Here is a 13,680-nt window from a genome sequence, read left to right on the forward strand (position 1 = left end):
AGGAGGAGGAAGATCGGAAAGGAAAGAAAAGCAGACGGAAGAATGTCGCACGTGCGAGACGATGCGGCGTGGCGTGTACTACGTGCCACGAGAAATCGTACCTAAAGCGTCTGAATAAAAGAAAAGCCTGTCAGGTAGCGGGATATAGCCGGTCGAAAGGTAACATCCAACGAAAGGAATGCGTACAGTGATACGCAGCACGTCCTGTTCACAAGCTCCATGTACTTCTACAATGCTTAGCGAAAATGAGCAAAATCGGACACTGTACGTGGCCAGGAAGAAACGCACTCGTTAAGCGGAAGGAATGCAGGTTTGATTGATGATAGCGTAATTAGGTCAGGTTCTTTGGGGGCAGGCGTATTTTAGTTATAGACGAAGAGAAGTGAGCGATTGCGAGCAGTTGTATGTACCATCCCACTAACCAATTTTCCAGCGATTCACGATTCAATATCGGTTTTGTTGAAGTGGTCACCGCTTCTAAGAAAACTCTACATCTGGTCTTTTTAGTTTTCTCAAGCACCAAAGCCATTGACAGCGTATAGACGAAAGACTGGGACGAAGGCAGACCATAAACAGTAGACAGGCTACGATGGCTTCAGGACTTTCAGTCATAGGGTAACACTGCTAGCGTGCGGATCTGGACTCAAATTATATTCCTACTTGTACTTACTTCTGTATTAAAATATATTTTCTACTGTACAATTTATCCACGCGTTCCTCTGTTCATACATCTAATAACCTCAACAGGTTTCCCGGATTATCGGTAAGAAAGGGACCAAAGCGTGAAGAGGAAAAAGACATTAAGTAATCCTAACTGAATAGCATACGCGAACGGAACGAGAATTTTCTGTAAAAACCACACGCGATTATGCGAAACGCAACGAGCTGTCGAGGTCATTCACGCCGAACGAGTTTCATCGATTCGAGAACGTTTTTCGGTAAACGGACTGGACCGAAAATGGCTCAATAACGAGCCGTTCTCTGGCCGAATTTTTGGTTGTGCGAGCTTTCCAGACACGAAGGAAAATAATGGTACAGGTGCGTTCGCGTGCATACAATCGCACGCCAGCCAGAAAGCCCCGAAGCGGTGCAACGTTGATGCACACGGACGAGTCCGAATGTATAGGTACGTGCACGTACGCGTGGCCATGTACAGAGAGATGTACTTATACATGAACACGTGTCGCGCATCGGCCGGAGAACGTTAAATGCAAAGTGCAGGCGGACACGAGCATGTGCAACGAGAGAGCGGGCGTCGCGCTTCACTGGGCAGGCTTGTGTCGCTCGTAGCAGATTCGTACGAGAAACAAACGATAACTAGTCACAAAGGAAGTAAAATAAAAGCATGTAAAGAAAAGGCGGCAAAAAAAGCAGGTAGAGGGAAAGAACCTGCAAGTAGGAGAGGAAACAAAAAAGAAAGGCAGATAGAAAGGAAAGAGAAGAGGCGCCATTTAACGCTCCAGGCAGCACCACGGTACACGTTTTCTCGTCGACCTTTCACCCCGCGCTACTTCTTTCAGTCTCACACTTTTTGATAATAGTCTGCAGGCGGTGTACGATGGCGCGAGAACTCGCGCGAAATCTGCAAAATCAGACTGGTTTCCGTCCTCTGCTCCGACTCGAAAACGAAGAAAAAGCATCGTCGAGTCTTTCTTTGCTTCTCGACGACGCTTACCACCTCGAGAAAAGGCCGAAGAAAAAAACATGCCGAAATAGTGCATTAATCAGGCTAAAAGCTCCCTTTCGGACATAACCACCTTCTCTCTGTCCCTCCTCTTTTGGTCTGCCACTTTTGTCGCACCCTTTTTCTTACGACGATCTCCGCGATATAGTGGCTCGTTCGACGTAACACGAGTGCCGCGCAAATGGCACGAGTTCCGGTTCAAAGACAGGGAATTCGATATTAAAACGACCTGCAGAAACTGGCAGGAATCTCTACGTGGAAACTTAATGCGCCGTGTACTCGAGGCTAATTGGAGCGAAAACCTCGTTAATGTCCCCCTAAACCCCGTCGCCCCGTCGTCGTCTAGCGTTCTACCCTTCCTAGCCTAGCTACTTCTACTTCCGACCGAACATTTCAGTACTTCGAGCGACGCGCAGCTAAACGAATCTGCGTTTGCGTTTACGCTCACGTTTCCACGGATCGAGATTTCCTCCGAGCCCCTGACAGGACTGCAGCGTCGGGCAACATGATTTCGCTAACGCGCCCTGGCTATTAATTATCTCCGAATTACCGGTCAAAGGAAACGCGAAAACCGTCGATGTTCCCGGATTAATTCATTTATCGAATTTAGTTAAGAGACCAGAGGTCCGTTATTTACGGAGACATACACAGGTACAGTAAATACATTCGTCAGACTGTCGAGCGCTGAACGAAAGCAACGAGAAATACTTTGCGGAAGATTACCGACTTCTCAGAAGAGAAACCCGTTACGTGTATGACATTTAGAAATCTACCATCTTCTTGCATCTAACCATAGTGTTACTCAACCCATCGCGGACTAATCGTTGCGATTTCTTTCCTCTATCATCGTGTATTAACATCCGTTTCGATCGTCTACCTTTTCACCTTTTAAACGCATCAGTCTTTACGCAACAATCGATCTTTATGGTATATCTATCGTGAGGATCCGCCCAAATACGCGTGTATGTATCTATTTCTGGACAAATGCATATAGACACGAGTCAGACGACTGTCTCGCTCATCGATCGTTTTTCTCGCAGCGAACAGACATGCAAATAAAAGACGAGCGTTTGATAATTCACTCACCTTCCAGCTCGACGACTTTGCCAGCCCTCTTGAGCGCCTTCACCGCCTCGTCGTGAGTCGCCTCGCGCAGATCTTCTCCGTTTACAGCCAGAATAGCGTCGCCCACGTATAGTTGCTCGGTAGCGTCCGCAGCCATCCCCTTGAAGATCTTCGAGATCAAAATCGGCATTTTATTCTCTTTGCCACCCTTGATCGAGATCCCGAGGCCGTTGTTGTCGCTTTTCACCACGCGCACGATACGTTTCTGATTGGCCACCGAGTCCGGCACGTCCGGATCGTTCAGGCTGTCTACGTTGTTGTTGTTTATGTTACCGTTGTTGAGGGCATTGTTGCTCGTCTCGCAACTCTCGTCCAAGGAGATGCTCAGATAATCGTCCTCCAACGAGACGAACACGCGATACCACTGACCACGAACTTGCGTTTCTAAAACGCCCGCGCGTCCGGACGCCGAGGATGAGGCTGCAGTAGTCGTCGTCGACGAAGACGAGGACGACGTTGCCGCGGACACCACCGAACCGATCCCCATCACTCCCATCGCTGAAGTCGGTTGTCCGCTTCCGCACAGCTCGACCATTTCGATTTCCTCGCAAGCTGCACGCTGCAATTAAAGCCAACTTTAATTGGCGATTTCATTAACTTTCTACGGGTCGCGTTTCATCGCGGTAATGCGTGTATACTTGGCTATAATTTACGTATACGAGCGTCTGGGATGAAACCACGCTCTCGTGCACGCTACGTTATGGTTAGATCTTGATTTAGAATTATAATACATTAATATTTAACAGAAATGTTGGAACAACATCGTGGAATAGATTCGATCAATCTGGTAGTCTTACCGACACGAAGCGAGTTTCAGATTTCTCGCAACCTGTAACCTACCTCTCCACGTTGTTCTATAGCGGAATCGAGGTCGAAAGGTAGCTTCGTTATATTAACATTAACTTCGTTTAAAATATTCTACCCGCATATACGTTTATACGTCAATTGACTGCTTCATCCAATCTCTACACACGAGTTTCTGCAAATGAAAGCGAGATATTTTCCATCGCATTTGAATGTACATGTCGAGAGAGAGATCTTATTCTCGTATTCTATCGACGCCAGATTTTATCAGATTCTTGCGGTAGAACTCTCTTTCAACTTCTATGAGTTGTAAAGGAATTACCAGATACAAGCTTATCTTTCCTTTTTTTTGAAAAAGGTAGGATAGAAAATATGTCCTGTACCCAAGTATACAGCCATTACCGAATACCACGTATTACCAAAAAGCTTTGAAAAATTAGAAAAGAGATCGTTCTAGTAGGCTACAGAGACATCGAAGCGAGGCGAACGACGGTTTTAAAAAAAATGACGCGTCTCTCAGCGCGGAACAACGCGATCCATAGAGTGCGACAGGGATCAATTGCGTCGTCTGTACTCGACGACATGGATAAATCAATTGTACTATGCTACGGTGAAATTCGTAATTTGAAAATAATTGATACTGGCCGGCGGTGACATGACCGACCTCTCTTTACCCCTTTTCTCTGTCCGGCTAACCCCTCTTTTTCTCTATCCCGCCTATTGTTTCCATCAATCCATTTTCACTGGGCAACAATGGCGTTTACCCGTTAGTCACGGAAAATGTCCTACAAAACTGCGGACAACGGGTATAATTGCGTGAAAATTGGGAGCGGCCTCGCACGCTTACGGCAGCTGCTGCTCACTTTTAATTAATTAAAAGCCCCGTCGCCGTTTTGTCACCAAGAATACAGAAATACATGTAATATCTCTATTTCATTTCGCAATTTCATTCAACGCTTCGTGGATACATCCTGTCTCTTTCTCTTTTTTTTTTTCTTTCTTTCCTTCGACTTACGTAACTTACTCGACCACGTGTGTTTTTATATTTTCGAATGGCCCACCATTCATACAACCTGGCTTGAATCCCGGTTTCGAGAGGAGAAAGTTTCGGACACGTGGTGCAGGTTTATAAAGGCAAACACGGACAACAAGGTGCCTTCCCCAAAAAAATGAACGGGGGTAAAAATGAGGAAAAAACCCTTTCCCTCTCGCGGTATATTTTCGCCTCCACGTTATCGCGCGACCACGGTTCCTGGAAGTTGAAAGGGAGGCCGTATCGCGCCATATTTAACCGGCGTGTCACGGGCGTACGAAATTTTTCATCAGCTTCGTGCGGCATAAATAATTTCGTCGCGGTAGCACGATACCACGCGTAAATTGGATAATTTATCAGCCGAGGTGTTAGGCCGAATTAGCGAAAGAATCGGGCAAAAATCACGGCGTCTTGATTGTACGTACGCGGAACAAAAATACGCTGACGAGGAAAATCTGGAAATTGACTAAATGAATCCAGTCGAATCACGTCCAACTGAAACCCGACGAAATTTATAGAAAAATACGGGTGTATTTATCCATGGTGTGCGACGTTAATTAGAACGTTGAGCCATACCGTTGCATAATTAATGTAAAATTATTAATTACCTCTGGCATGCTTTATACAATGTTACCTGCTACAATTACATCGAGCAAGGGATATCGCGGCCGTTGCAACTAAATCTCATTACGACATGTTGACGGGGCCAGAATCGAATAAACCGCCAGGTAAAGCCACGACGATAATGAGACTATGAAATATACCAATCTTAATTTTATGCATTTTCAAATAATTCGTCCTTTCGATCATCATTTTTCCACCTGTCTAATTGTAGCAAGTCGAAACGTAAAAGCAGAGAAATCTGAAGATCCGTGAGACGAACCAGATATCAGCTACAGTTTGTCCCTGGCAATGAGCTCGCATAAATTCCCGATTTAATATGAATGCGTAATGGTCGCCACGAGGGCTCGTACTTGTTGTACGGAGCAACATCGAGGAGAGAGAGAGGCAAACAGACTCGAGTATAACACGCTGTACATACCACTATATAGTAATATCTACAATCTACATACAGTTCCGGCTGTGTATAGTTCGTGTATATCGTGCCACATTTTCACATCGGCAATTTTGCAGGTACTCTACTAAACCTGTCATTCTCAGATTCCTGGCGCGTTCCCTTAGAATCCTAGGAATCTGAAAATTTTCATTCGAGTGTATCTTGAAATCTGTTCGTTGTATTTTTCACTCATCACGTTACTTCTCCCTATTGCTATCGCCAGATTCTTTCCATTCTACTTCTCTTCAGTTCTTTGTACCTTTTATTTTCCCTTTTTTATTCTTCGAGATTTTTATATTAGAAAAGTTCGATGACATTGAAAGTACAGTAGAACATTCGATATTCGAATTAATGGATGACTCATCGGACGAGAAAACTCTCCGATAGTGGAATACGTATTTTTCCTGATAACTATTATTTCATATTTCAAAAATAATACAAGGATATCGCAAAACATATGATATAATACAAATGTAATGTTTTTTTAACTTATTTATGAACTTCGTATCCGTTTTGCGACTTTGGTGATTCATGGAGACGCGTTGAATCATATCTTGTTTGTAGCTCAGATTATTCCAATACTACAAATGCTTCTAAATAAGAAGGCATTTAATTCACAGTTACTTTCATTGTAATTTTGTTTTTTCAGCATTAGGACTTAAAACGTTGATGACAATATTCATGCAAATCACAAAACTTTTTCGCTTAATATAAATCTGGATATTGGTGCTGCTTTATTGCTGATTTATGGAAAGCATCGCTATACAGCGGAGCCCACACACTTATTTTTCAACTGCATTACAGTTCTTTTATTTCTTGAAATACCCGAGTAATTTAAATAATTACATGTTTTTGCCTTCTGACATTAATATAGTAGATCTTCCAAGGTTGAAGATTTTTACAATTCTTGCAACATTTTCGTCTCTTTCTAACTTTTCAAGTATCTTTTATTTTCTTTTAACACTTAATACAATAATTCTCCTCTTTAATATCATTCTACAAAGATATTAACCCGTACAAAATTAAATTCATAGTAAAATATTTAATATAAATTTTGACATAAAACATAGAAATATAAAAAGGATGTCTAAATAGTAAAGGGCACAAGCAAGAAATATTCGGTTAACAGAACGTTCGGATCGTAGAACATTCGGATAAAATCGGACACTGGAGGTTCCACCGTATTCTACAAATTTATCGCAATTTATTTGTAGAATGCTCAGAAATCCTGGTCAATCACGATATCAGTGGCGACTTTCGATTAATTCGCAAAACAAGTTGGCCATATTCTACCATTGACCACGATAGGATACGTTTTTAATTATTAATGCATTATCGATATCCCATCGGTAAGTCGTTAGGCAACGATCCAGGGGAAAAAGTTGCAGCAAGAAACGAGATGCGAAAGCGTCGAAAAGAATGGGACCAAATAATCATCGGGGACTGACAAACGAAGAAGCGAACGATATTTCGGCGAAATGAATTTGCGCAAAGTACATTAAAATTCGGACGCTTGCGTTCGTTTTAACCGACGTAAAAAGAGCCAGGGGGATGCGTGCTGAAGCGGAGCCGTGCACGCGGCGAGTAAATTTCTATCGGTATGGCGAGATGGGAATGGGAAACGCGAGGGTAGTGAATCCGGTGGCGCGCAATTGAAAAACGCATTACACGTACACGATGGAGGTGCGCCGCGAAAATAAACCGCAATGCCAAAAACAGGGTGCGTCCTCACGCGACGAAAATTAAGAGCGAAAACGCGGTTTTCAACGGAGAATCGTTACCGTAGGATAAAAAAGAAAGAGGGAAACGAGTCTAGCGCGGAGGAAGAGCAGCAGAGAATTCGCCATAAAGAAAAACAGAGAGCAGAGACGATTTTGAAAGGGGTTTGGAATGAAACGCGATGTTGCGGGGGGTGTACGACAGGGAGGTGGGTCGCGGTGTACCGGTGCGTGAAATTGGGTAAAAATGAATCGACGGCGTGACGCGGTACCGCCATTATTCCCGAAATTCAGTACCAGGATATGTAGGTATACGTATACCCTGGCCACCTACGTGACGCGTACGGATCAACGAGACGACGATGCAGAAAGTGCAGCCAATGTTTTTTTTTGGCTTTGGTGCACGTGCATCCCTGTCGTGTACCCGATAGATGTATGGGGGCGGATGTAACAGCAGCAGAAAAAAATTGACACGGTTGTACACGCAACAACGGCGTTGCAACGAAAGAAAATGGAAAAATGGGGAGGAAAAGAGAGGTTTCGATGTTCGTGCCGGTCAGTATAATTGAATTAACCCTTCGACGGTCACGATAAAATCGACGAACATTCCAAACCTTTCGTTTCGTTGTCCACTATTCATCCAATTTATCTACGGACGTCTGTTACTTTTTTAAAATCGGTTTTTATCGCTGGTTCTCGCGTGCGGCGTTTAACGCAAGACGTCTCACAGTGGCTACGATATTTCGTGCTCGCTAAACACGGAATACTTGCAATTCTTAATTCCATTCCATCGCGTGGAATTTCCTCCGATCGCTCTAACTCCCCCGCGTCTCTCCTTCCATCAACGATCCGCATTACAAATCGACAACACGATACTTGTTGATTCGGTACGGTATCTGGGTTACAGTGATCTCAGAAACACAATCTTACATTTGTGAACATTCACCGGAGAACACTGTAACCAAATACGCCTACGAGAGTCAATAGTCCATCTCCATATACATCCGTCCATATATGTGAATTGGCCTCGGTCAGGTTAGTATAAGGAACGACGTACAATACGTAATACTCTTGGCACAGTATCCAAAGGTTATATGTACTAACACGCAATAGTACTCTTACACGGATGTAATATTGACGAAATAGATGACACCATGACGCGCCAAAATACGTTTCCATTAATCCCGAATGTTTTGTGAGTGTGCTCGTAAATATCGTGACTCTTCGATTCTATTCTACATTTCCGTAGATTCTAACCTATACCATTGCGGAGCCCTCGTTTAACATCTTCTTCATGCCGAACCTTTTTGTGCCTAATGACGCAAGGAAACAGTTAGGTATATGCTTTTCAACGAAAAAAAAAAGTATGGAAACTGTCTATTGGAAAAAGTAAATATCTATCTGGATGAAGGAAAAAATGACTTTGCTAAAAAGCACGATAGGTCATACGTATGTTGTACTTGGTTATGTGAAATTCGACCGTACGCACGGCACGCTCAGCCGGTAATCCGATAATAGCGTTAGCATCGTCGAAGGTGCTCGTGTTTAATAAAAGCGTCGATATCGTGATCGTGCAGCGCGTACTTAGGTATACGCGCACGGCAGCGTTATAATTAAAGTGTTTGTCTCTGGGAATTAGTCTCGTGCGAATTTTACCGCTGCCCACGTGAACACGCGCCATGTACTTACGTCTCTCTTTGTATTCACCTATCTATGTACGGAGTCGCGTATGTAATGCATGCGCATAGAACAGACAAGGATATAAGGGGGATGATCGTGAACGTTAGAAAGATACAGGAAGCAAGAACAAAGGAGAAAGATAGAGGGAGAGAGAGAGAGAGAAAAAGTACAGTGTCTCGTCTGTGAAGTCGGGTCCCGCAGACGCATGTATACGGCACTGTCGTGCCCCTCGCAAAAACCAATAACCTCGGCAAACGTCGAGCACCGGTTGTTTATGGCCCGAAAGAGAGAACAAGAGGCGGAAAGGGGAAGAAGGATGGACAGAAGGAGAACGAGAGAGCAAGGTGAGAGGTGGGGAACAGGAAAAAGAAAACAGCCGTCGCACACGAGAAACGAGGGGAGGAAATACACATCGCTCCGAGTTCCAGATCATTTCGTACCTGCAGCACAACGTCGATACTCCACCATCGACCGGTATACCCTTTGTCCAATAATTCGTAATCGTGTAGTGTATTGTATTACACGACGACGTGGATTCGCTGGTTCTTCGTTTTACAACCTCGTGCTCACGCGATCATTCCTTCGTTAATGAGTTCGAATTCTTGCACGAGCACGCGAAATTTCGCGGAAATGGCACAAACGACCGAAGGTTGAAAAAGACTGTGAAAAACACAAAGGCGTTGAAATGCCGCAAAAAGAACGCCATCTAATGTTCTACTCCCGCTGTCACGTGATCACTTAACACATTGCCGACGAATCCAGAAGAACTGTCCTTTCTGCGTAAAATATATTCTTCGCTAACGATAAGAACAGATATATGTACTCGATATGTTTGCCAATTTTGTCTTTTCAAATTTATATTTCAGACGTTATCACATACTTTTACATGTTTCGTAAATAATTAAATTTCAGAACGTTACAAAGTACGTGTTGCTTCTGACAAGTCCGCGGTGATCATAGTATAGTCAAATCTAATTCGATGAATTAACAATCAATTCTCGCACGAATATACATAAAACTGTCACATGTCGCTTGCGAGAAATACTCGGTAACCGTGGTACTAACTTAAACCTAGGAGAATTCAATGTATAAATAACGAATTGTCGCATGAACACGCAAAATTTCACGGAAACGGCACACACGACCGAAAATTGAGAAAGACCGTGAGAAATATGGACGGCGAAATACCGCGAAAAATAAACGCCATCTAATGTCCTGTTTCTACGGTCACGTGACCCTTTAAGATGGTAGCGGGAAAATAAGGCGACGAAGTTGAATGGGATACCGTACGTGATTCAGACATGTTTCTAACGGATCAGGAAAACACCGCAGGGCTGTAGTTGAAATTGGAGTTGCAAGAATCCCGAGAATGCGGAATAGTGAATCTCTCAAGGAGCAAGTTGAGGAACGAGAGAAATTGAAAATCGTATGGTAACGCTTACACCATGCCGCTTTACAGCTTTACACTTTGTGCGTCGAACTTTTTACGCTTCACGCTCGAAACTTATCAGAGCGAGAATACGAGCGGAATACCGACCGCCCAGCGCGCCCAATTTTTTTCCTCGCTTTGATCTCTCCGCTCGTGAACATCGATTTCTATCTTATTTTACACATATTATATAAAAAGCAGCGATCTAGAAACGAGGTATAACGCATACGTCAAATAAAAAAAAATTTTAACGACGTAACGACGCTCGTATCTCCATAGAACGGAGCGCATCGATTGATACGAGCCGAAACGTCGAAAAATTTGTTCGACTCGCGTTCCTATGTCATCGTTAAAAATATACGCGTAATAGAACAGGTAAATCATTGAGACCCTGACATTGATGCGGAGAATTAACGAACACTATTTTCATCTATTAGTGGAAGAGTAAACATGGACAAGTGCGACGTATGCTTTATACGAGTCACAGGCAAAGAAATGTTTATTTTCTTTTTTGTTCCTTACATACCTCAAATAAAGGCGAAACAATGACGGTAGGCGAACCAAGGAAAACAAAACAGACAGAGGTGAAGGGGGCAGGCGTGCTTCGGTCCAATGCAAAATAAACGTGTACGCTCGTTATAGCCGATGGCTTCTACGATGATTTACCGTTTTCCGCGTGTGTATGGGCATATGACTTCCGGTAGGCAGTGGGAGGCACGACGCCTGGCCTGCTTTTCTTACTTTGGCTAGATCAGAAAACTGTTCCCCCGTTTAAATCCGAAACGTGTCCGGTGTGCTCGTCCTCCGCCACCGTCTCTTTCTTCTCTTCGTTCACGCCACGATGCGCGTCATTTGCGGCCGGTTAATACATTCGACGATCCACGATAGAGTCAATGATATAACCGCCCGTCGGTTCGCCTTTCAGCAGCCTCGACATGTTTCACCGGCCTTCTTTCTTTCGTCCTCGATTGGAAGCACTCCGATTCCGTGAGACTCTCGTCGAGAGAACACGCCTCCGCGTTTCTGTTCCCTATTTGCGATCCACTCTCCTGGACTACTACACTCAACCCGTTGCTCACTTTCGCCGTAAGACTCGCGTTTGTAATTCGACCTAAAGACGTAAATTCTTTTACACTGGAGTAACCGATCAGGCGCGCGCGCGCGCGATCGCCAATGCGTCAACTTCAGGCCGTAATGCCGTTTTTTTCGGTGCCTATGTAACAGCAACGCCTCCTGCCTAAACGTTCGGGACGAATGTCAGTCGCCCCGATCGTACAACGAGCAATTAATTAGCCGGTCGCTTGACACGCCGTTAAACACTGACCGTCCAACTAGAAGCACGAATAATTGAGACAACCGAACGTGTTCGAATGTCGTTTCGTAATATCGTTCCCGCACTCCGAACGCGGAACCAAGGATCCACGAGAATCGTCGTTGTACTTAAGATGTTGCAACGACATCGACGGATAACGAATGAACGAAAGAACGAACGGCGATGTATTCCGGAAGATCCTTTCGAGAGCTACAGCCGGTCGTGTGAGTGAGTGATGGAATCCTCGCGAGGGGAACGTGACGCCAAAATTTTCTAGTAAGGACGTATCTCGCGTTCCCCGCGTTTACATTAGCGAACTTGAAATTATCGTCGTACCAGTAAATCATCGACCGCTTCGAAACGCGTAATAATATGTACGAAAAATCGCACGTCACTTTCAAAACCGGTCACATCGCCGACGAAACGATATCGCGAACACTAGGAAACGAACAGCCAACTACCGCGACGTCACGAGTCGTACTAACTCGACTAGCGGTTCGTTCAGCCCGGCGAACCTATGAGTAGCGACGAAAGGGGAGGGAATACGACTTCAGCGCCACCGACGGGAAAATTTCGAAACGTCGAACGTCCGCTGCGTTCATCTTTATCGACACATATTTTACTTAATGTAATTATTTATGTAAACGTAAGTCCTAATGTACGTATGCATAATTGAAATACGAATAAAAGTTTAAAGAATAACAGCGATACAAGTAAATAGAATTGATTCAATGGATAATTTATGTGAATTTATATTAGCTAGTAGGATATTGATTTACATTCAAATATTTAATTTTTTCGTCTATAAACGTATGTCTTCGTATGTGAAATATTTAACGAGTGTTTTTTATACCAAGAGGAGTTGAGTAAAATAGCTTTCGAGCAATGTAACGGATTCGCCAATTTTCAAATTTACACGTTTCTGCCATTTAAATGAATGAACAAGGACACGAGTAATTAATGGTCTTCAAATTTTAATCATCGAACGGTCACAAGACAAGTCGTTTCAATTACACATATTTATCTTTTTGTATTTCTTCGCAACTTTTTATATACATATAACTTCTTATCTTGTACGCCATCGCGTCTTCTATTGCTCTTTCTTCTCCGCTGTTCTTCCACTGCTTTTTCTTGGTGGAATTTTTCTTTTATTGTACCATTATATTGTTTTTGCTTTTATTTCTAAAATTCTACGTAACTTTTTTCACTATCAAAATTGCTTTCAATGCCCTCCTGTTGCTCTCTAGCGAATCTTTTCATTTTTGTGAAAGAAAACAGGGCTCAAAAGCTCTTTGCTCTTGATCTGCACATATGACGTCCTCTGATCGTTGCAATTATTAAATTACGTATTCCCTTCAACATTAAGAATACTAATAACGAATTACCGTTGAATTATACTAACGGATTGCAATTTAATTAGAATAATTGCAAGCAAATTGACAGAAACTGCAGAAGATGAGAACTCGAGAATTCATTTAAAATTAAAGAAACTTCCAATCCCGATCCAATCTCTATCGATAAAGATAGAATACTAAATGCAACCAGATATCACTGCATCAGTTCGTGCCATGATTTAAATGCTTTAATTTAACACCTAGCAATATGATAGCCCGAAGGCTAGTATATCTGGATATTTTTAGTATTCCCTTGATTATTCTCATTTCCGCTTATTTCCATCGATTTCCTCAAAGATAAATTAATATCGCGCGAAAAGAGAAAGAATGGGTAGCCCGCGCACGTTATTGCACCGCGATATCCAGTTTTACTTTGTATCTAATGAAACGAACTGCTAAAAAGGAACACGGATGCGTCGTTAACAGTGTATCATTTATTCCTTC

At 43.3% G+C, this 13,680-nt stretch overlaps 1 protein-coding gene across 2 annotated transcripts in view; it reads right to left on the bottom strand.

The window, feature by feature from the left end:
- The window catches only part of LOC132908513 (beta-1-syntrophin), a 369,364-nt gene extending 357,017 nt beyond the window's left edge, over positions 1-12,347 (bottom strand). Inside the window, exons 1-2 of one of the 2 annotated variants that reach the window (XM_060962557.1) lie at positions 11,197-12,347; positions 2,771-3,368 (exon numbers count right to left, since the gene is read on the bottom strand). In XM_060962557.1, the coding sequence (XP_060818540.1) occupies positions 2,771-3,368; positions 11,197-11,220 (622 nt within the window). In that variant the 5' untranslated portion in view covers positions 11,221-12,347. Of the gene's footprint in view, positions 1-2,770; positions 3,369-11,056 lie in introns of both variants that reach the window. The other variant, XM_060962559.1, reaches the window with a different exon arrangement.
- Positions 12,348-13,680: the final 1,333 nt, after the last annotated feature.

This window comes from Bombus pascuorum, chromosome 7 (assembly GCF_905332965.1).
Source record: "Bombus pascuorum chromosome 7, iyBomPasc1.1, whole genome shotgun sequence".
NCBI lineage: Eukaryota > Metazoa > Arthropoda > Insecta > Hymenoptera > Apidae > Bombus > Bombus pascuorum.